The 22,265-nt window shown below is 38.0% G+C and overlaps 1 protein-coding gene across 2 annotated transcripts in view; it reads right to left on the minus strand.

Moving 5' to 3' along the window:
• Window positions 1-22,265, minus strand: part of adcy2b (adenylate cyclase 2b (brain)) — a 169,753-nt gene that overhangs the window by 111,801 nt on the left and 35,687 nt on the right. For both annotated transcript variants that reach the window (XM_033993096.3, XM_033993098.3), the window contains exon 3: window positions 3,518-3,679. In XM_033993096.3, coding sequence (XP_033848987.3) covers window positions 3,518-3,679 — 162 coding nt within the window. The remainder of the gene's footprint in view (window positions 1-3,517; window positions 3,680-22,265) is intronic.

Consider the following 22,265-nt stretch of genomic DNA (forward strand, 5'->3'; position numbering starts at 1 on the left):
ACAGTTCAAAAGAATGCTTCTGCTTGTCCAGGCTGCATAGTGCCTTCATTGGACATTGGCATTCCACTCCTTTCAAACTTCTGCACCAAACAAAGGGTCCACCTTCCCTTTTATACCATGTGGCTGGGGCTTGATTGACCATCGCTTATTCAAGCCACATATTCTGCACATGGATTCTTAAATTCAAAACAATAACCTTTATTTACACCAAAACACCAAATTAGCAGGGCTCGCCAAAACTTTTTCCCATTTAGGGTCCTGGACTCGCAACTAAAAAAAACTGAAGGTCCCAGAGGAAACTTTGGGGGTCCCAGTGAAAATATTGGGGCTTCTCATAAAGTACAAAGTCTTAAAGTTATGGTATGGTATAAGTTTTTACTTATTTTTTTTTTAACAACAACAACAATACCAAACAAACACTAAATGTTTTTTTTTTCTATCTAAAATAACAAAAGCCTAATAAAATAATCCACAAAGGCAAAATTCCATGAAGATCATAGAACAACTAACCATTCTACTCAAACGGGCACCTCCCACTGCTCTCAGTATTAAAGGAGACAAAAAGCTCCAGAACTAAAGCATTTCAATATTTAGGAAAATTTGTTATATAATAATGCTAAAGAACATTTTAAACAAATATTATGTTTAATCGTGAAATATCTTGAAATACCTATTTTTAGACCGTGAAATAAGCTGTTTTTTTACAGTGAAAAAATACAGCCCTACCTATTAGGTTTTTAAACCGTTGATTATGCTTGGAAAGCAGTCAGAAAGAAAGCCTGAAATGGATTTCAGCATATAACCGTACACAGGAGGTCATGTGAAAGGGGCGCAACAGTATAATGTTCAGTCCTTCAGTCTGCTCTGATCCAAGACGTACACGGGTCCATGTTTTCTAGTTATCCACAGCGGGAATGGGGGTGGTCCTGGGCCTTCTGTTAGGGGTGCTAGCTAATTTAACCCCCATGGTGACCCCTGGGCTTCTATGAGGGGGTGCCCCGTTTAACCCCCTTGGTGACCCCTGGGCTACTGTAAGGGAGGCCTGTTTAACCCCCTTTCTACCCCCTAACCCCAATGGGTCTTTTCCAGATGTGCGGACGCTGCACCCTACAGATGTGCAGCTGGCTTTCACCGTGCTCCCCTCAGCAACAGGTGTAGTGGCTTCTGAGGTTGGCACGGGAGATGGCAGTGGCTCCTACCCCTCTGGCTCTGGATACGGCAGTGGCTGTTCCCCTTTGGCACTCGGGGTGGCAGCATCTCCCTCTGTGGCACTCTGACAGGCAGCACCTTCCTCTCTGGCACTCTGACAGGCAGCCACTTCTCCTCTGGCACTGGAGACAACAGCGGATATCGTCCCCAGCCATTTCCTGAATACCTCTTTTTCTTTCTTAATTTAACATCAACACATCATTCACTGAAATTAATGTGTATTTAGTGTGGTAGTCCGTTTACTTCTGAACATGTACTATTATTGCATTCCTTTTTGGAAGGTTACAAGGATAAGTCTGTAAAATATGTATATTTTCTTTGAAAATCTATACTGTACTGTTATTGTTGACATTAATACAACTGTTCCTTTCTTTAGAATTATCTAAAAGAAAAAATATCAGTTCTAGATCCAAATGATAATTTATCGTGAGGATATTGGGATATCATCATTTTCTGTTTAGCTTGTAATGTGAAAAATCTTGTATCGTTGCAACCCTATCATATTGACAGCTCTAATTCTGAATTTACAGCTGTGGTGGGGGTTGTTTGTACACCACAATAAAAGTTTCCACAAAGCTCCACATACAAACTCTGTTTGGCATTCTTTTTTATTTTCTTATTTACTTCTTTCTTCTCAAGCCTGTCTTATCCCTGTTCCTGTCAGCTAGCCTCTTGTCATGCCTGTTTCATTTCACAGACGCCTGTGCAGCTGATCAAATCAGAACACAAAACGCACTGTAGGTCAATCAGAAGAACAACAAAACTGCTTTGTTTTTATCCCAGGAGGAACCACAAGAACTTGCTATTAAATAAACCCCAAGTGTCTTTACCACAATGCAAAAGAGCTGGACTCATCTGCATTCGTTGTTTCAGAGCTTTTAACCTCATATCATCTCACAGATAGACAGGCCAGAATCTGTAACGGCAGTCCAACTGCTTTAATCTTTCTTGAAACAAGTCATTCTACTTAAAAAGGAGCATAACTTGTTTTTTTTTAAATTAATCTGATGTTCTGTGGTTTATTAAGCAAGAAACTGCAGCAGAAATACATTTACACATTGGATAAAACACTTTCCTTTACTCAGGTACTGCCTATATGATGTTGAAAGACAAAGCACACAGAGTAATGCTGTATGACACTTGTCTGCTTCCCTATGCGTTTTTTACATAATTTACACAGTACGTGTAATCTCCAGCTGATAAATTTGCACCAATCATTAACAGCATGATAAACAGTTGTTTTAGTTAATGAAACAGTTTATTTCAGGAAAAAGTCTGCAGTAAATAAATTGTACTTGTTTTGTGCTACAATTGTATGAGTCTTCCTTTTTATCAAGCTATCCAATTGCAGTTTCAAATTTGAAAACTTTTCCATGCAGCCGGTGGCAGTAGCAGTAAAACTATCTTATCCATGCCTTAGCGAACACTTAACTGGGGGCGAAGTCATAATGCAAATATTGAGGTGCAGCCTTACTAAGTAAAAAGTGACTATATTGTAAATAAACTGCATTCAACAAAGGATGTCATTTAACTAATAACCTGTCATGTGGTTTTCTTGTTTTGTATCACATGCAGCCTAGGCCACTGTGTGTTAAGAAAGAGAATACACAGCATCTTCATTTCCTGTATAAGCGGGCCTGGTGCTGTTATTCAATATCTTTCTTCAGTGATTCATTCATTTCAGAAGAATAGATAGAGCATCATTCACTGAATATAATCTACTCAGTTTCACATCATTTTGATCACATGCATGCATGACTTTCATATCAACGTTATCCACTAATAGCAATCAAAATGAATGTCTTAGGTTTCACATGTTGGCGAACTCCCTGTGATGAATCGAATTGAAGGTACTCCATGAATACTGAAATTGAGTTTGCATTAATGTTTTTTTTTTAGAAAACCAGAGGGGATTTGGGTTTTTCTGAGGAACCAGAAAGTGAAAAAAAACCCAATATTCTAGTCAGTTAGATTGAGCAATTGTGAAAAATGATAAAAAATAGTAAAAAAATAAATAAATAGCCAATGTATTGATGACCTACTGTATACAAGACATATTCATTAGGTTTACTCTCCAAATACTGTAGGTTCGTGCACAGGCCTATTAAATCCCATTTGGCTTTCATTTGTCCAACTTTAAAATTAACTAGTAATGCACATTGCTGGACCACTCAAAACATAACGTATTGCTCTCCCTTGTTTAATCATTACCTGTCAAGTTTTGACCGTTACAGGTTGCACCATTATAACATCTTATCAATGCCACCCACTCAAGTCCGGAAGAGAAGAAGCTTTAATGGACACTAACCTGCCATACCAAGTGCTCCTTTATCACAGCGGTGGTTGACAGGCAAATGCTCAGTACAATGGTGTGGGAGGACGAGGTCAGCACGCTGGCAATTATAGCATCCCGCATACAGAAGGGCAGCATGGTGTACACCACGAAGATGATGAACAAGAAGAAGGACACCTGCAGACAGTGAAAAAGACAGCTTTTAGGCTGGGTTACTGTGGTGCTATGAAACCATTAAAAATGTAATATCAATTGTATTTTTTTTTATATACGATATGTCAACAACAAGGGAGAACAAAAAATATTGTTTTTTTTCTTTTTGCAATTACACCTCAAAAATATTACCAGCCTCCAGCTCCAGTAGTAATAATATTAAGGTAACACCAAAGGCAAGAGTGGCTTCAACAAAAATAAATTGCTATGTATTTTTTTTTAAAATGAGTAATTTATAGGGGAGTTCAACTTTGTCTTTTTTCCCTGAAATGCAGTAAAGTAATACACTGGCAATGTGTTTTAAGTTAATCATAAGACCATTTAGGGCTTGACAGCTGTGAATGAACATTCAACACTGAATAATGAGTTTGGGATTTAAAAAAACACTGAAACTCTCACAGATTATGAAAAAATAGGTTAAAAGGGAACAGCAAAGCATCTAAAAAAACAGAATCATATGTTCTGGATAAAGGAGTATTATATCATCCACTTTCTATGAAAAAGTAATTTTTTGGATTGTAGTTATACATATCTTATAGGACACACCTTACAAACCAGCTAATGTTTACATGTTTTTTAGAAGCCAACATACTTGCTACTGGATACACTAACAGCAATTACTCCCTTGTGTATTTTTATATTAATAACACTGGAGACAGACCCCCTAAAGGCTTTTCAAGGTAGAAGTTCTGCTAGAGGCCAATCTTATATGACAGCCATGGTCAAAGTCCTTTCATCATCGGCAACAAAATGACAGGTGACTCTGTACTCTGGGTGGATTAATGAACAAAGATTTGACAAAAGTAAACCTGCAACTGACAACCTACCTTTCTTTTCACTTCAAAGTAATAGATTAATTGCCTTGTGTGATTATTATTATTATTTATTTCTTAGCAGACGCCCTTATCCAGGGCGACTTACAATTGTTACAAGATATCACATTATTTTTTTTTTTACATACAATCACCCATTTTACAGTTGGGTTTTTACAGGAACAATGTAGGTAAAGTACCTTGCTCAAGGGTACAGCAGCAGTGTCCCCACCGGGGATTGAACCCACAACCCTCTGGTCAAGAGTCCAGAGCCCAAACCACTACTCCACACTGCTGCCCATGATTATTTGCCAAAAGATGTAAAGGTCTAGAAAGATTTTCATGTGTACAAAGCAGAAAGGTTCACACTACATTCAATGAAAAAAAAAAAACATCCAGTAACAATATGCCTTATATCTCTAGTAACCAACTAAAAAAACAGCACAGGTCACAGTGACATATTGTTGCATTATGATTTCAAAGATGTTCAAGACCTAAGTAAAATGATTATGTGCCTTTATCTCAGCCGTTTTCTAAAGAACCACTATTATTTGATATTAGACTATGCATAAACCTAAAACCCACTGGGATATTCACACCTCTGACTCAGACTTGTTCCATGCTCCTGGATCCCCTTCCTTCTTGCTTCTTCCAATCCATTCTTCTTCCTTTTATCACCTCCCTCATTAATACCTCTCTGCTCTCTGGCTTTTCCCTCAGGCTCTCTGCTTGGGCTGCCTTTATTCTAATTCTCCTTGATCTCTCCTCTACCTTTGACACTGTTGATCGTGCTATGCTATTCTCTCCTCTCCTCTCTCTCTGACCTGGGGATCTCAGACACTGCTCTTGCCTGGTTTTCTTCCTATCTTTAACTGTTCCTTCTAGGTTTTCTGACGTGGTTTTCTCTCTTTTCTTCGCTCCCTCGCTACTGGTGTACCTCAAGGATCTGTCCTGAGACCCATCCTCTTCTCACTCTACAACCGCTAGCTAGGCACTGTCATCTCCTCTTTTGGCTTCTCCTACCATCTCTATGCTGATGATGCCCAGAGCTTCCTCTCCTTTCCCTCTTTTAACTCTCACATCTCCTGCATCTCAGTTTTTTTTTTAAATAATGGTTAAGAATCCATGAGGAACCAAGCAAACCTTGCTGTTCAAAGTTACTTATTTTAGTAATTGTAAACAGACACAATTGGGCAGGTGTTTCAGCATAAATTGTTGAGTATGTACTTACTAATACATGCAAGTAGCACTAAATGGCAGAGCCAGTGCCAATGGCATCTCTGCACAATGCTATATAATTCCCACATGCAAGTTATGAAGTGCTAAACAAATACCACAAACACAAAACAGCAGGTAAGGTGAGTATCTTTTAAAGGTTACTGTGGCAGATAGCACGGTGGCCCCAGATGTTACTGGCAGAAAAGGAGACATAGATAGGGAAGCTGCAGTTTTAGCGCTGTTGCACACATTTATTAACAAAACTAGAACAAAAGCAGGAACAAACAAAACAGGACAAGAGGGCCAAAATAAAAGGCTAAATAAAAGCACAATTACCTTCTGTTAAAACAAACAAAAAAAAAGGTATCATATTGTCCAGGCTGGGCAGAGCCTTCACTGAACACAGGTCAAACACTCACATTCAAACTCCTTCCCCAAACAAAGGATTTTCTTCCCTTTTTTATTAGGGCTGTCACTCTGTTAAAATTTTGGATTGGTTAATTTATTGGCATTAGTTGATTAAATCGGTTGATTAATCTGTGCACATTTTTAATAAAGGTAACAATCTTATGGCAGCTGTCCTGCATAGTAATACTAAAAAAATCAATTTAAAAAAAAAAAAAAAAAAGCATTTTAATATTTTTATTTTAGTAAATGTAACTCATGTTCACATGCCTGAAAACACAAGACAGCTGAGCTGCGTCTCCATCGTCGGTTGTTTAATCTACCATTAACATTACAGCTATACACTTGGCTTCCTGTACTTCTGCTTTTATTATTTCTGAATCTTGTTAGAGGTACTCAAGAATACTGTGGCTATTGACAAGTGATTGCTTAACATGCTGAAATCAGAGAAAGTAATTCCACATAATTACCTCTATTTGAGTAATTGGTGCTTCATTGTGCCCTCTGAATGCCAGTTCTTGCTTGTCAAGGTAAACAACAGAATCAATCAAGCGTTTAAGAACCTCACAATTATTTTTTTTCTTAATTGCTCATTGTGATGTATTGTATCCCTATGCTTCTGCTTATCCAGTGTAATATAGCGGGTTGTGAGAGACGGCAGGGAGGGGGTTAAAACCTCCCTGCAAAGAAAAACGTGTGAAAATGCACCTTTTTGTTGGATTTGTATTGCTTTATTGTTTCACTTAATTTACTAATTGATTTGCTTATTGTTTAGTTTAATTGTTTTATTATTAATTATCATCCGCACCTGGGCGTTATTGGAAATTAGGCCCAGGTGCGGGGTTTAAAAGGAGAGCAGGCAGTCTGCTCGGGGCTGCTAAGGAGAAGGAGGCAGAAGGGAGTGCTCTGCTTCCTGGCAGTCCCGAGGTAAAAAGGTATAGTGCAAACCTGTGTGGTTAAGTTTTGGGACAGGGAAACGGCTTAGCCGTCCTGTGGTAGTTAGGTTCCTGCGTGTGTAGTTAGTGCTCGGAAAGAGCTAGGTGTTTGTTTTGTGTTTTGTTTTATTTTGGTGTTATTAAAAAAATAGCGCGTCAGCGCTGAAAACTCAATTTCTGTGTGCTGGGTCAGTTTTTAAAGGGGCAACGAACCCAAGTGGGTGAGTTCGTTTTACACCAGTTAAACATCAATCCAGGTTTGTCCAAAGGTTTTGAATGTTGTTACAGTGGCTCGCAAGTGACTTTGGGAATGCTCATGTTTTTGTGCTGACCTTTTTAGACATCCTAGATTGCTGTAGCCAGTGCTGTTCCATATCGCCTTTTTGTGAACTGAACAAAAGCTTGTTCCAGCAGTATCATTTATTTTAATTGACAGCTACTAGTAAGCCACGGATACCTTTCATAATTTCAATTTTGGAAGTGGTGAGTATATCTCTTCCCTTCCTGTGTCAGTTGGGGTATCTCCAATTTTTCTGAAAAAATTCTTGAAAATTGATTCGTAACCAAATTGACTACGATGTCTCCATTGTCTGAGGTTTTTTTTATTATTCTTTGTAAAAAGCAATTCTAAGTATTACTTCGAAGTTCTCAAAATAATTCTCAATAATATAATATTAGCAATGTCACACGAAATTCAGCTGTTCTTACACCGCTTACTCTAGCATATTTATGTCCTGCCTCTGCTCACTAATGATTGTACAGCTGGAGAATACCTTCAATGGTGTATGTACCGCCTCTGCTCACTTATGATTGTACTGCCGCAGAGAAAATGCAGATCTTCTATTGGTTGATTTTATATATATTAAAAAAAAAAAATCTGCGATCAACTCTTTAGTTAATTAATCAGTCCTATTAAGGTGTTAATCGGAACAGCCCTACTTCGTATACATGTGGCCGTTCCTCAATTAGCACTCAATTATCTAATTTGGGAATGGTTACATTACACCTGTGGGTCCTGGCAGGGATGGGGTTAATTCCTTACATTGAAATATACCCCCCCCCCCCCCCCCCACTGAGCGCAGCCCACATGGCCACTACCGGTCACTATGGGGCTTGATGGTCCAAACAGCCTTTTCTCATTCCCAAACGTTCTTATTTTCTTAATTTTATTGAAAGACAATAAAGGACACTTGAGTCTGTAAAAAAAAGTTTACAGAAACCGTATGTTTCTACTGTAGGTATTCCTATCTTCAAAGGGGACGCAGGCAAATTACACCATTAAAATCTTTCTTGCTTCTAAACTATGAGGCATAGGAACTATCCCCCCCTCCCCCCCCCGAAAAAAAAACAGCTTCTATCTATGGAGATCATAATCTATTTACTCATTTGATTAATTGTTTGAAATCAACCAAAATAGAGCTATCGTAAGGCAACTAGGTGCTGAATTCTACTGAAATGTTTCAAAGGATGACCTTTTTGACCTCTGATGACCACAGATATCAATGCATCAGACTGTGACTTACAACATAGACAAACATGTAAGGTTATGTCAAGAGAAACCAAGGATATAGCCCCATACATGACCTGTATTATTTAGGTGATACCTCAGAACCTGCACTGCTTTTTATATGTTTCTCATGGATTCCTCTAAAAGAAAATGTATGCTGTATAAATTAATACCTGGTGGAGAGCAAAATCTAAAATTTCAGTTTTGGTCCACATAAGACCTCAAACACAATAAAACAGAGGTGCATTAGAGATCATACTGAAATAGTAGAGGGCTTTTACATCTATTTGATATTCAGGTGCATGCAGTGTATTCTTTTCTTTGTTAAATTATAAGCATTAAAACTGCATCAAATGTTTCATCATTAATGACACAGGACAGTAATGGGCTCATCCAGCTGATATACACATATTAACCAGTCTGTTAATACGGGAAACACGTGCTCCATATGTTCCTATTTCCCCAGAAAACAAATAGATAATATTGGAATTAATGTAGGTGGATTGTGGACATATAGGACAGTATGTTTGTCATACTTAATAAAAAGACTCAATGGTGAAAATATATATTTAGTGGTATATTATTTCACTGCCTGCACATGTTGGGCATTATCTATAGCTGCATGTAAACGTATTCCTTGAACATATTCTAACCATACAGTACAGTATGTGTGCAGTAATGTTATCAACTGTGCTGCATGCATTACATTAATGTACATTACATTAATTCTTCAAATAAAATAAAGTGCAGGTGTAGAACACACTATAGTATCTTATAGGGAAGCAAACTACAGGTATTCCAAGAGCCATAGAATAGTGGTGGCTAGTTAATTCAGAGATTTGTAAACCACAGGACAATCATAAATTGTGAATGCGTTTGAACTGATTTTTAAATTATATATTTTCAAAGATGAACCCAGATATTACTGTTTCCCAGGGTCCCTGAACTTATTACAAAGTCTCCTTCTTTTTCAGTAACATTGTTCTCAGTCAGCCTGCTCCAGTCCTTTTCAAATGAGCTATATCTACAAAAAAATTAAATAAAATGACCCAGAAAAGAGTAATGTCAAAGAAACCGCTTTCAACAATTTCCATTTCATAGACTCGTAGCCCTTTGCATGTTAAGTTCTCACATTCTGGCCTAGGGACACATCTAAATATAAATTACTTAATTATATAGGCCAGGTAGTTGTTGTTTTATTAATTGTTCAACTCATTAAGAAAGGCAAGAGAGAATCAGGCCGCTATGTATATAAATGGAAGTTAGCAGTTAAGGATCCCGTGCAGCCATTAACGGATTCAAGTTCAACACCTTCCCAATAATCTTTTCTTTTTTAACTGTAATTAAGCATTAGTAAGAATTTCAAGCAGTGGGACTGTATTTCAAAATAACAGAAGTGTTGTTTGAAATCATTACAAACTTGTAGTTGCTAAGCTTTCATATTGAGGCTTGTTACTAGTTAACATTCGAAAGTGTAGGAATTTGTTTGCATCACTCATTGTTTAACGCTGTTCAAATCATTTAAGCTCAGTTGTGAAAAAATAAAATGACAAGAAGGCTGCAGTCATTCTTAGGTCATGACATATTTTAAAGACATACCTGAAAAAAGGTATGAAATAAGTTTTTGGTAACAATGCCTCCCACCCCCTGTCGATCTGTGCGCTGCCAGCATGTCAATACTGTAAGAAAACAATGAGCCCGAACAAGGGCAAATTTGCCTGAATATTTAAAATAAAAAACAACATAAATATTTAAAAAATATCATCAAAAACGTTGTTGTTTTTAGTACAATTGACCCTGTAACTCAAGTAAAGATACATTTTTGAGACCATGAAACAGCTCTTAACTAAAATTCTAACCTTCTGTGTTATTTGCGTGGCAGTAAATAGGGCTCTTCCATTGTTCTGTCCCGCCAATAATATCTGCCAACCTCCCTATTTAAACCCCAAGTCATGTCCTTGTTCTCTGTCTCGCATTTTTCGTATTCCACCATCTTTCCCTCCTCCTCCACTATGCCGCTCTACCTCTACAATGGTCTTAGAGGCCCTGCCGTGCTGGCCTTGTCCTCCTCCAGGAAGGTTCTCCGTGGGCCATGGGACCCCCAGCCAAATCTATCCTAACTATCTCCCGGTTTCCCATTCTCTACCCTCTAAGTTCCCCTTGGGGGGGGAAATAACAGTTTCTTCCCAGCTTTGGAGGCCGACCGGTTCGGTCTCACCTTCGTGAGGACGGCTCTCCGTGAGCCAAGGGGAAACCATGTACTCCTTCCCAAGTCACAAAGCACTTCTCTCTTATTCACAATTCCTGAGGTTCTTCCTCCACGCAGCCTTTGCTCCTGTCCTGTGAACTAAGTTTATACTGTACATTTTTTTTTACTGTTAACATTTGTTTTTATACCCTGGCATATCTTTGCCTTCTTTAACAATATTATTTACAAACCCGGGAGGAACTGCAGAACATTAAAGTATGTGACTAAAATTCAAGATGCTGTATTTCCCACTTCATTCGACTGAAAGTGTTTTTGATGTATTATTTGTTTATTACACCTTCAGTTTTAAATAGCCATTTAAAAGTACAAGCTGTTTGGAAATATGCCTGCTGACTGTGGAATTGAATTTGGATGGTGCTTAAAGATCAGCAGGTCTATAAGAGTCTATTAATATGGACTCTATGGACATACAGTACAGATTCTTGGGAGATGACAACAGTGTAACACTATACTGACACAGTTCTAGTGATTTTATTTCTGCTCCAACCAGGAGATTATGAAGGTGTTTGATGATTTGAAATCATAAGTGGTTTCAAAAAGGTTTTTTGTACACTATGTGAATTATGGGAAAGCAATCCATGATGGTATTTTTGTAGTTACTGTAGCTACAACATGCCTGGTGGAAATTAACAAAAAAGCTAACAGAGGTTTTTTTTTTCTTCAATCTGAGGTTATATTGTCACGTAGATTCCCAACCTATGCGTTATTCAAACTGACAAACAAATAATGATTGAGACTCCCCAAATAATCATTGATTTTGTGATCTGTTACTGGATAATGGGTAAGGGATAGCACCAGCACTGACACTGTTAAAACTGACGTGTATATTCTTGTAAGAACATAACAGAAGGAAATGTATGTATGAGAAGAGGTCATTTGGCCCATCTAAGTTTGTCTAGTTTCTTGTAGCTGATTGATCTCATGTAAAACTGTTAATAACACTGGTTGTGGTGTATCTAGGATGGAAGGATAACCAGTTTAAGTACAAACATGCATCACTTGGTTTACAGTACAAGTCTGTTTCAGTTATTTTATTGTAGAGAGATTCTGTAGAATTACATCTAAGGATGGCAAATACGGTTTATTAATAGTACTGAATGATGTGAATTGAATTTAATAGCTGGGTTTATGGTATTTATTAAATTGTTGCATTATACAGTATATCCATCACACTAAAGGTTTGTGTGGTGAGCTGGTACAGATGTAATGCTCTTTTCTGCTTTTGACATACAGTAGGAGGGAGCAATTTGTGTTCCCATAGCTGTACCCTGTAGCTGAAAGTAATGTTAGCCAAAAAAGGTGAAGTTGTTGCATGTCAAAAAAAAATATGCCATTTATTTAGTTGTTTAGCTATTCATTTGTAATTTGTTTAGTGCTTCCTTAATTTCTGTAATGCTATCATTATGGAGAGAGATTAAATCGAATCAATTAAACTGTCTTCATTAAAATAGATTAGAGATTGTTTAATTATTCTAATTTGATGAAAAAGTCAGTTGTGTGTATATATATGTAAACCTGTAATTCTGAAATATGCATAAATCCCGACTACCCACAGTTCTATAGTTACTGCTTTCTTTCACCTTAACTTGAAAGCTACATGTTTTTACTTACTCTCCTGAGCTTTTCACTAGCCAAAGTACAGTTACGCACTGATGAGCCCCAAAGAGGGTGAAACATGTCTGCAGGTACTGTGCTTTGACTTTTAAAATGCTGTGAATGTAGAAGTCTTTTGGTGACTTTCACGCAATTTGATTGGCTCTTGTAATTCTGATTTTTGCATAAATCCCAACTACCCACAGTTCTATAGTTACTGCTTTCTTTCACCTTAACTCGAAAGCTACTTGTTTATCAGGGCTGACAATTAATCGCAGTAAATTTATGCGATTAACAAGTTAATTTCTTTGGAGATCAGTTTTTTTGTCTTTATTATTTCTTGATGTTTACTTTTTTTAAACATTTTTGTATTAATACACCAGGCCTTGGTCAGCATCTTGTTTGTGCTCTGCGCCGATTGCTTCCTGACTTACCCTGGTAACAGGCAGGGAAGTGTGTGCAGGAGAAGAAAAAAAAAAAATCCTGCTTTGCAGTAAGTGTCCCTTTCTGTCACAGCTGATGTGAGGCAGTGATATGCAATGTAGCAAAAGAATCATACCGAACATAGCATCGCCTGTTTTATACAGAATATTCTTCTCATTAGTGAAATTCGACTCTATTACAGCTACATGTTTAAAATACATACTTAAATATTTTCATATTGGTGAATCAAAACATTTTTGGTATATTAACGCTGACAGTCTATACATTACCGGGACCTGAATACGTATCAATTCATCTCAACCTGACAAATACTGTGTCGCCAAAATAAATAATATAGTCATATATAATAATTCACACGTGCGTGTTTAAATTACATTAAATTAAATTCACTTGCATTTTACCTCAGACACGAACAAAAGAAAAATGAGACGTGTCTGTGGGATGATCTAATTTTACGCATGCGCCAGGGGATACAGATTTCTGAGGAGGTACTGAACTGGTTACAACACCAGCAGTGTCACAGACACCTGGAGCGTCTTTTTAGACTGATGAGTCCTGAGCCATTAACCAGCTTTGGGAGCCTGATCTGGGATTTACGGCTGCATTGATCACTTCAGTAGAGAAAAAATGGTATCGACCGCTGATGTTGAAGTCCTATCCGATTTTTTTGACTCGCCAATGGCGGTCCAATATCCGGTACAGGGCTGAACCGGATATTGGACCGTTTTTTTGTGGTCCAATATGCATCCCTACTAGTTATACTGTCACACATGACCTCTTGGTAAACGATTGCAGCTGCCAATCTGCGGCTGCCACATCATTTCCCTTCCGGGTCGATGAGTTAGTGCACTGAAGCTCCGCCCCCTTTCTAAATGACTGACTTCCTTTTAACCCTTGGAATTTATTATTATTATTATTATTATTTATTTCTTAGCAGACGCCCTTATCCAGGGCGACTTACAATTGTTACAAAATATCACATTATTTCACATTACACACATTTTTACATACAATTACCCATTTATACAGTTGGGTATTTACTGTAGCAATCTAGGTAAAGTACCTTGCTCAAGGGTACAGCAGCAGTGTCCCCCACCTGGGATTGAACCCACGACCCTCCAGTCAAGAGTCCAGAGCCCTAACCACTACTCCACCTTCGCAGAGGGGCTCATCATGGGGGGGTGAGGATTAGAACTCCAATAAGGGGAGAGGTCAAAGCATTGTCACAGACCATACAAGAGAGAAAAAAAAATCAATTGGACAAGTCAAAGGGATATCAGAAAAAATGGTAGGGAGAGAGCTAACTGAATCAGATTCTCTCGAAGTGGAGAAGACACCGTTGTTTTATTCACCAAGACACCAGAGCCAGACAAACCACTTCAACTTCTGATTACAGAACGCTTTTCTCAAGCCAGACTAAACTTCCACCCACAAAACAAACCACAGCGCGGGTCACAGGGCAAAGAAAACAAAAGCTCTGCACAACACAAAACTGTTACACTGCGTCTAGCCAGCTGGAGGATGAATAGTTATCTAATATCTGATAGTACGGTAAAAAAGGGTGTTGTGTATATTATTATTAAACTATAGTATATTTAGATTTAATGGGAGGTTTTTGTTCTTGATTTATTACCTTCCTTTATCACTGCAGTGCAATATAGGGTGCAATATAAGGTAAGTGCAGTGCAATATAAGGTAAACTAATATTTTCTGTATAATTCTGTGTAAATAAATCTAAAACTATAAAGAAGGGGCTACAATATTAATCCAGCAATGTTGGGGTCTGCAATAACAACATTGCGGGAAGGCTAGCAGTCGACGGACCAATCACTCTGTAAGTAAGTAAATACAATTTGATTTGTATCTCACTCAGCTCTCAACCAGCAGGGCATTATATAAGCACTGACGCAAGTTTAGTGTGCCAGCTCACCGAAGGGCCTCATCACTAAGGCCCTGTGAAAATCACGATTTCACGGGCTGCGCGGAAATCGTGAAATTAGCCCAATACCACGATTTTTACAATATTCTTAAGAAATAAAAATAATTTCATAATACAATTTTTTTTTTAAATCACATTAACAAAACTGTATAGCTCTGCTACGTGCCTGCGTGTAATATTCACTATATGCAATCTAAGTGGGAAATTAAAATACTACACACTGTAAACAAGAAAATGGATGTCTCTAAAGAGGCTAAAAATATGTCTGCAGCAGATCAGGTAAAGCAGTATCCAGCAGGAGTTTACACAGCGATGGTGGTGTCATGGATGATCCCGAACCAGTTATTATGTGTAGTAAGACATTGGATCCCTTTGCATGGAGAATTTCAGTGGCTAGAGTTCACGGTTCATCGATTGATTCAGATTCAGTTATATTAAGTCTGTCCACTGATGATGTAGAGCAAAACAGATGTTGGGTGCACACTGATATGAAGAACAGTGAGTTTTGGCCTCCTACTGTGTTCTGGATGGATGGCATACCTCGTAAAGTGTCTCTATGTGAACAAAATGAAATGTATGAAAGAAACATGTACAGGTCCAGAATGATTGTGAAAGGTACAGAGCTAACTCTGACCCATAAAATGGGAAAAAATCCTCTTGTCATGTGTGCATGTGACAGGTGCAGAGGTGAATCACCCCTGACAGGGCCCAAGCCATGTCCGGCCTGGGGTCACCTAGTTAAACACTGTCAAATCTTGTTTGAGTGTAAAGATTCTGAGGGGATATCTTTCTCTCACTTGAATGTACATCCAAGGGATGTAAAAAGAGTTGAATGCATGGACTGTGAACGCGGTCACCTGGTAAAATGGCCACATCTGGGAAAATTGGAATGTGAGGAATGTGTCCCTATTAAGCGTGTACAAGTGTCTTGTAGGTATAAAGTCCGGACCATGGCAGCCCACACCTGTGACGCGAGACGCTGGATTAAAGGGCCTGTGGTGGTCTTTGCAGAACCCACTCGAGCTGAACCTGACACAGACTTTGAAACCTGCTGGGAACGTGCGGATCTGCTGGACATGGACTGGATGATTTAAAAATGACATGTGTTGATAAAATGATATGTAATGTAACTAGAAATAGTGCTTACTAATCTTTAGTCTGTAAGAAATATTGTGAACATACTATGTATACTTTCTATGTAGCCCCATATAGTAGAAACTAGCACTGCCTGGTAAACTAGCTAGCCTCAGGCAGTCCCTTATCAAGATAGGCACAGCTCCAGAATTGAGTGCCAAGTCTCTGTTAAACACATTTCAGTTTGAATGTAAAATGTTGCTGTACTAAGTAGATGTGTGTTAATATGTTTGCTTTAAAAAGTATAAACTGTTGTGATAACAAGGGCTAGGGGTTTCTTAAAAGTTAAAAAGAGAAACTATAAGGACCTGAAAGAGTCAGTACATTGCCTTTTAAATAATAAAAAGAAAATGGTTTGGGAGTCTTAGTTGTTAAAGAAAGTCTTAGTTGATAAAGAATAAAGAATACTTAAATCTAGCCCCGAGCTGAAAATAATGCAGAAATAACAATGAAAAGTAACTTTAAAAGCAAAAGATAGGTTTTAGAAAAGTAAACTCTATGTAACCTGTATTCCTGAACTTTTTATAAACCTGTCTTTGGAAAGATCATTGCTTGGTACAGAGCGGTATTCTTGGCACGAAAAGCAGGGATCCTCTTATCAATAAACTTAAGGCGCCAAGGCCAGAATTAATGAGGAGAAATACCTTCTCATCTTAGAGGAAGGGAGGTTAGGGCAGAAATTGACTTATTCCAATATATATTAAAAATAATTAGTTGCCTGGCAGAAAGAAGCACGCAAGGTACAGGTGTAGAAATAGGGAAAGTTACTAAAAACATTTATCAACGCTAAAATTGGCAAAAGAAGAGGTGTCTCCAGTAAACTGGTTTTAGCCAGCTTGTGTACAGCTGAAAAATAAAAATTCATCTAAAGTTCAGCTAAGTTCAGGCTGCTAGAAAATTCATGGGAGAGAGACACTACAGCCTTACAATTCAAATAGAAACAATTAGATTTTCCACAGGGAGAAACTCTATACTAAAAAGACATAGGATGGAAGTTATTTATAATATCTGCTAAACACACACCTGTAGGGAGAAGGAAACTAATTTGAAAAGATGATATGATATGAGGGAATATATTTTTAGAAGCCAGGTTCATGTAATCAATTATAACTATAACTGTTATATTATAATACAACTGTTGGTGTTGTATATATTCAGACAACACTCTTTTCTTTGTAATGCACATATAAAAAGTAGTGATTCAAGGTAGCAAGGATCTTGTGAACTCTGCTTCACCTAACTTTTCAGATAAAGGAGGGGGTGAGAAATGAGTAGATGAGATCATGGGCCAGTGTTTTGAACAGGTGTTATACCTTTAATTTGTTGGCATATGACTCCAATTAAGTCTGAAGAGTTAGCCAGATTTTTTAGAGATTACTATTTGCCAAAAAGATAAGAGCTGTCCACATAGATTGATGATTGGATTTAATTGGGGCTTCTCATTGCGTTCAATGGGGCAAAAATCCTTTAAAAACCCAACACCACACCACTACCACTTCTCAGCCTGGCAAGGTGACGTGGTCCTTCCTCTGCAGACTTCCGTATAGAGCTAATTGCTGTTTGATCAGAACTTAGAATTATCTGCCTTTTGAAGACAGTTCTTTTCTTTTTGTTCAAACCACACTTCCTTGTTACTGGAAGGTAAGGGAATGTTTATTATATCTCACATGTATTGAATGCATTGCTATAAGGTATGGAAACTATGTTTTAGTATTAAGAGGGTGATGTATTGAATGTGCTAAAATATAGCAATGGGTGCTGTCAGCTTTTCGCTCAGCCAGCCTGAGGGCTGCACATAATGCATATAACTGTATTATTGTATTGAAGTATTAATGCTAAGCTTGTAATACCTCTAGACTAGTTGTTATTACCTAAGGAAAGCAGTGTGGAGTAGTGATTAGGGCTCTGGACTCTGGTTTCACAGAGACGTTGAATTCAGTGGCCAAGAGTTGCGTCGCACAGTGAAGAACTTATCTGAAGCAGCAGAGAGAAGCAACAACTGGCTGTGGTTGAGATGCAAAGATTCTGGCTGGGGATCTCAAGCACAATAGAAAGAAAGAAACGCTGATGTATGCGTAAGTAAGCTGGGCTGAGTTGAGTGGGGGACGGAGGGGGGTGATGCTGGGACGCCAGAATCACCGTCGAGCTCGCTTGAGGTGTCGTGGGCTAGTCGATGAAACACTGAGGATGGAAGGTGCCCACTTGAAGACCCCAGAGATGTACCCTACTTCGCTCAATCCAGACGGTTGTCATGCTGATGCGCTGGGGAGACCGCACAGTGGTTGATCCCCGGAGCCAGCATCACAGCTGTTGTGTGTGCTGATGCGCCAGGGAGACAAATAAGCTGATCCCTGGAGCCAGCATTACACTTCAGCCATTAACACCAGACAGAAGGATATCTACATCATCATATGGAAGGAAACGTAAATGGATGGAGACACATATGGATCACATTAGTTTACTGTAAAGCTACGTCTCAGTTGGTGCTTATCTTGGCGAGAGCCGGGTTCAAATCAGCATGAAGTTTTAACATCTACTCTCGTGTAATGGAAATCAGCTATGGCCAAAAGTTTTGCATCATTAGAATTTTAGGATTGAGACATCATTTGAAAAACTAACTATGTTAACATAATCTTTTATTTAACATCATGTAATCAAATAAAGTACAAAATGAAATCGCAAAAGTCTACCGGAAGCCATAATAGTGGTACAGTATTTCATGTTAGATTTTTTTGTAAATTATTCGTAAGTATATGGAAAACTACAAAGCTGTGTGTAATTCTATATGTTAACATAACATTATTCAACAGATTTCATTCAACTTTATGAAGCAAAATGTGTTCATTCTATAGAGTGAGCAACACTTAGGCCCTTTCCACACTGCATAACTAATCTTGAGAACCGTACTCGAAACCTTTATAATTAATCCAGCTGAAAGTGTCCACACTGAAGTACTGTTTCATGTTTAGTCAGGCTTAATGCGTACATACACTTTTAAAATAGTTTGGTTACAGTTCCTAGCAGCGCAATGAACAGTGGGAATTAATACAATAGTATCCCACCATGCACTATAATTATTTTAAAATAATGTGTTATGCCCCATATTAATAGAGGTCCATATTGCCAAAAATAAATAAAACAATTATTTTGGAAAATGTAAATGCAAACACACACACACACACAAGTAGGGCTTGTCAGGTTTTATTTTTAATCAGGTGACAAATTGAGCTGATTTTGTTTCATAATTAAACTCAGAAAAAGCTGTTAATTACAAAACAATCTTTGTTTTTACCTTCATATCTTGCCTGAGCCTAATTCTGGTCCCCTTAATTTTATTTCAAACAGAGCTGACACATTACGTGAATTGTTCATCCCCGATCCTACTTTTAACTCAGTCACTGGAGACTGGTACGACTCTCCCTTGGTCACTGGAGACTTGGGCTTCCCTTTCTTGGGTTGTGGACACTCGGGCTCCTTAGCTGGCCTCTTGAGGTGGAACCATTCGTTCTAGGTGTCCACTAGAGAGTGACATGAAGACGGGACTCCCGCGGGAACCACGGGACTCCCGCGGGAACCACGGGATTCCAGCGGTACGAGAAAAAGATTGTGGACGGGCAAGAACGGGATTTAAGCTTCTGGGAATGGGAAGGAATGGGACTACTCTGCCACCAAAAAAAAAGCCTATGACATGGAACTTGACTGTTATCATAAACATACAAAATAATATCAACAGGTCTCACTTAAACATATAATCATATTAATTTTACCAAATTATGTTTAATCGCGCTACAATGAATCAAATAATACACAGCAGCACAGGAAACATACAGGAAATACACATCTCCATTTCCTGGTGTGGGGCCAGGTGACTGTGTCCTCAGGCTCCTTGCATCTGCCAGTATGGATGACAGCGACAGTGAAAGTGAGAGTAGCCTAATTTTATCAGTTTTCAGACACCTCTTATGGATGTGAATTATGTAGTGATGGATCTGATGTAGAAAGAGAAAACAGGGATTGTCTCCTGTATCAATTCGAGCCGTATGCCTCTGAATCAAAAGGTTCAAACTCGCAATTACCTAGTTATTCTAACAAATGAATACACAAATATGTATTCACTTTACATTGTACAGTAGGTTACGTCATATAATGATTCATATCTCCTACAAACAGATAAACAAAAAAAACAAAAAAAACTTCTGAACTAAAGTGTACAGCTCTGCTGTTACAGGCAGCAGTGTGGAGTAGTGGTTAGGGCTCTGGACTCTTGACCGGAGGGTACGTGGGTTTAATCCCAGGTGGGGGACACTACTGCTGTACCCTTGAGCAAGGTACTTTACCTAGATTGCTCCAGTGAAAAACCCAACTGTATAAATGGGTAAAATGTATGTAAAAATAATGTGATATCTTGTAACAATTGTAAGTCGCCCTGGATAAGGGCGTCCACTAAGAAATAAATAACAAATAATAAACAAACTCGCAAAAGAATGGCATTTCACCCTATGAAAGATGTCATGCTACTGAGTAACGTGGTATAGGTCGCACTGGTGTAAAAGTTTCTCCACAATTTTTGAAATTTAAATTTTAGGAAACCATCTTTTTTGTGTTTAAAATACTTTTTTTATAATTGATTTTGTCCCTACATGCTCAATACTGATAAATAAATAAAGATACACAGTGTTAATTTCGAAATAACCCTTGTTTGCAACATTTTATTCCATTAATCATTTACAGCGTTTTTTGTATTTAGTGAAACTGCTAGAAAATATTCTGTTTTTCAGTAAATTTAAGTGCAATGTAAATTTAAATGCAATGTCGAAATATATCAAAATAGATATAATACTACTACAGTAATGTAAATTCCAGTAGTAACAGTGTAAACCACAGATAAATGTCACTTTAATGGATTTAAAAGTAATAATTAACAGAGTGTAAAATCAAGATATACATCCCACATCACATTTGTATTAACCTGTTTTATTTTAGCTTATCCGAACAAGTTCAAGAACATATATTCATTGCTTTACTGAACAATTTTTCCAAAACCATACTTATACTATAGTTCCAGCTGCACTGACTTTTACAAATGTGTTGTATTAATTCAAATTTAAAAGAAAAGTATTAAACAGTGCTGCTTGCATCAATTAAAAAAGCAAAAGAAACCCCAATAAACTAAACAGTGTGCCATCTAATAACCAGTAAACAAAGCATCTTAGTGTTGCATGCGGTGCAGTACAATTGCATTATATTTCCAACTGCAAAATAAAAATTTTGTTTTGTTAATCAGAACCATACTTTACAAGTGTACCACTGCGTTGAAATTTAGAACAAGTTGCAGTATGTATTAAAGTCATTCAAAGTACTCCATTCAAACAAAATGTTTTCTACATCGGGCCATAAACACTTTCCTCCTCTATCAGCTTGTTATTCTTTCGCTATATTGAAGTTTGTCTTTGCTTCATCTCCAGTCATGTACTGTTTTTCAGCATAGCGATTGCCATGCATTTCGGCAAATTCAACAATGCGCAATTTCAAACCTGTGGTGTAGCATTTTCGTTTTTTGTCTGACTGTCCTACTTTATCCCGTCTCAAAGACAGACACCTGCATTATTATAGCATTGCAGTTACAACAAACAGAAGACTTAAGTTTACTCAGCTTTCTAACCAATAGCTGTTTGCAACGGATCCCTGGGGCGGGTTCAGTCTGAATGTTGACAAATCAATGGCTCGGGAGGCTGGGAATAAGGAAATTCATAGAAATTAACAGCTATTGTGTTAACAGTGAAGCAGTATAGCTGTGACGTTTTCATAGTCAGAAGATTTGTAACTTTAACCACTATTTTTTTTCCTCCATGTACACATGTGTGGGTCGAGAGGAGGTCAGTTAAGAGTATTGTTTTGTGCTGATGTCATGCCTTCTGTTGATACTATTTCCGTCAGCACAGCAATTGCCCAAACTTTGGAAAATGTGGTTTCGACTATTTTTTTACCGATTGTATCCCTATTTTAATATATGCAAAATAAACTCCGAAAAATTCCTGGATTTTTTTTTTAAAAGATAAAAACCGAAAACGCGGAACACTACTTATGAGAAAAGCATACATATGCTTAATAAAAACTATTTCAAATAACTTAATAACAACAGTTTCAAGACAAGTTGGGTAGGCGGACTCCTACAACCTATGCGTTATGCAAACTAACAAACAATGATTGAGACAGAAGCCAGGTTTCATCTGCAGTAATAGCAACCGAGGTTGATTGTGGGGTAGCCATGGGAACCACAGAATTGAAAGTTGA

The sequence above is a fragment of the Acipenser ruthenus genome, chromosome 3 (genome assembly GCF_902713425.1).
Source record: "Acipenser ruthenus chromosome 3, fAciRut3.2 maternal haplotype, whole genome shotgun sequence".
Lineage (NCBI taxonomy): Eukaryota > Metazoa > Chordata > Actinopteri > Acipenseriformes > Acipenseridae > Acipenser > Acipenser ruthenus.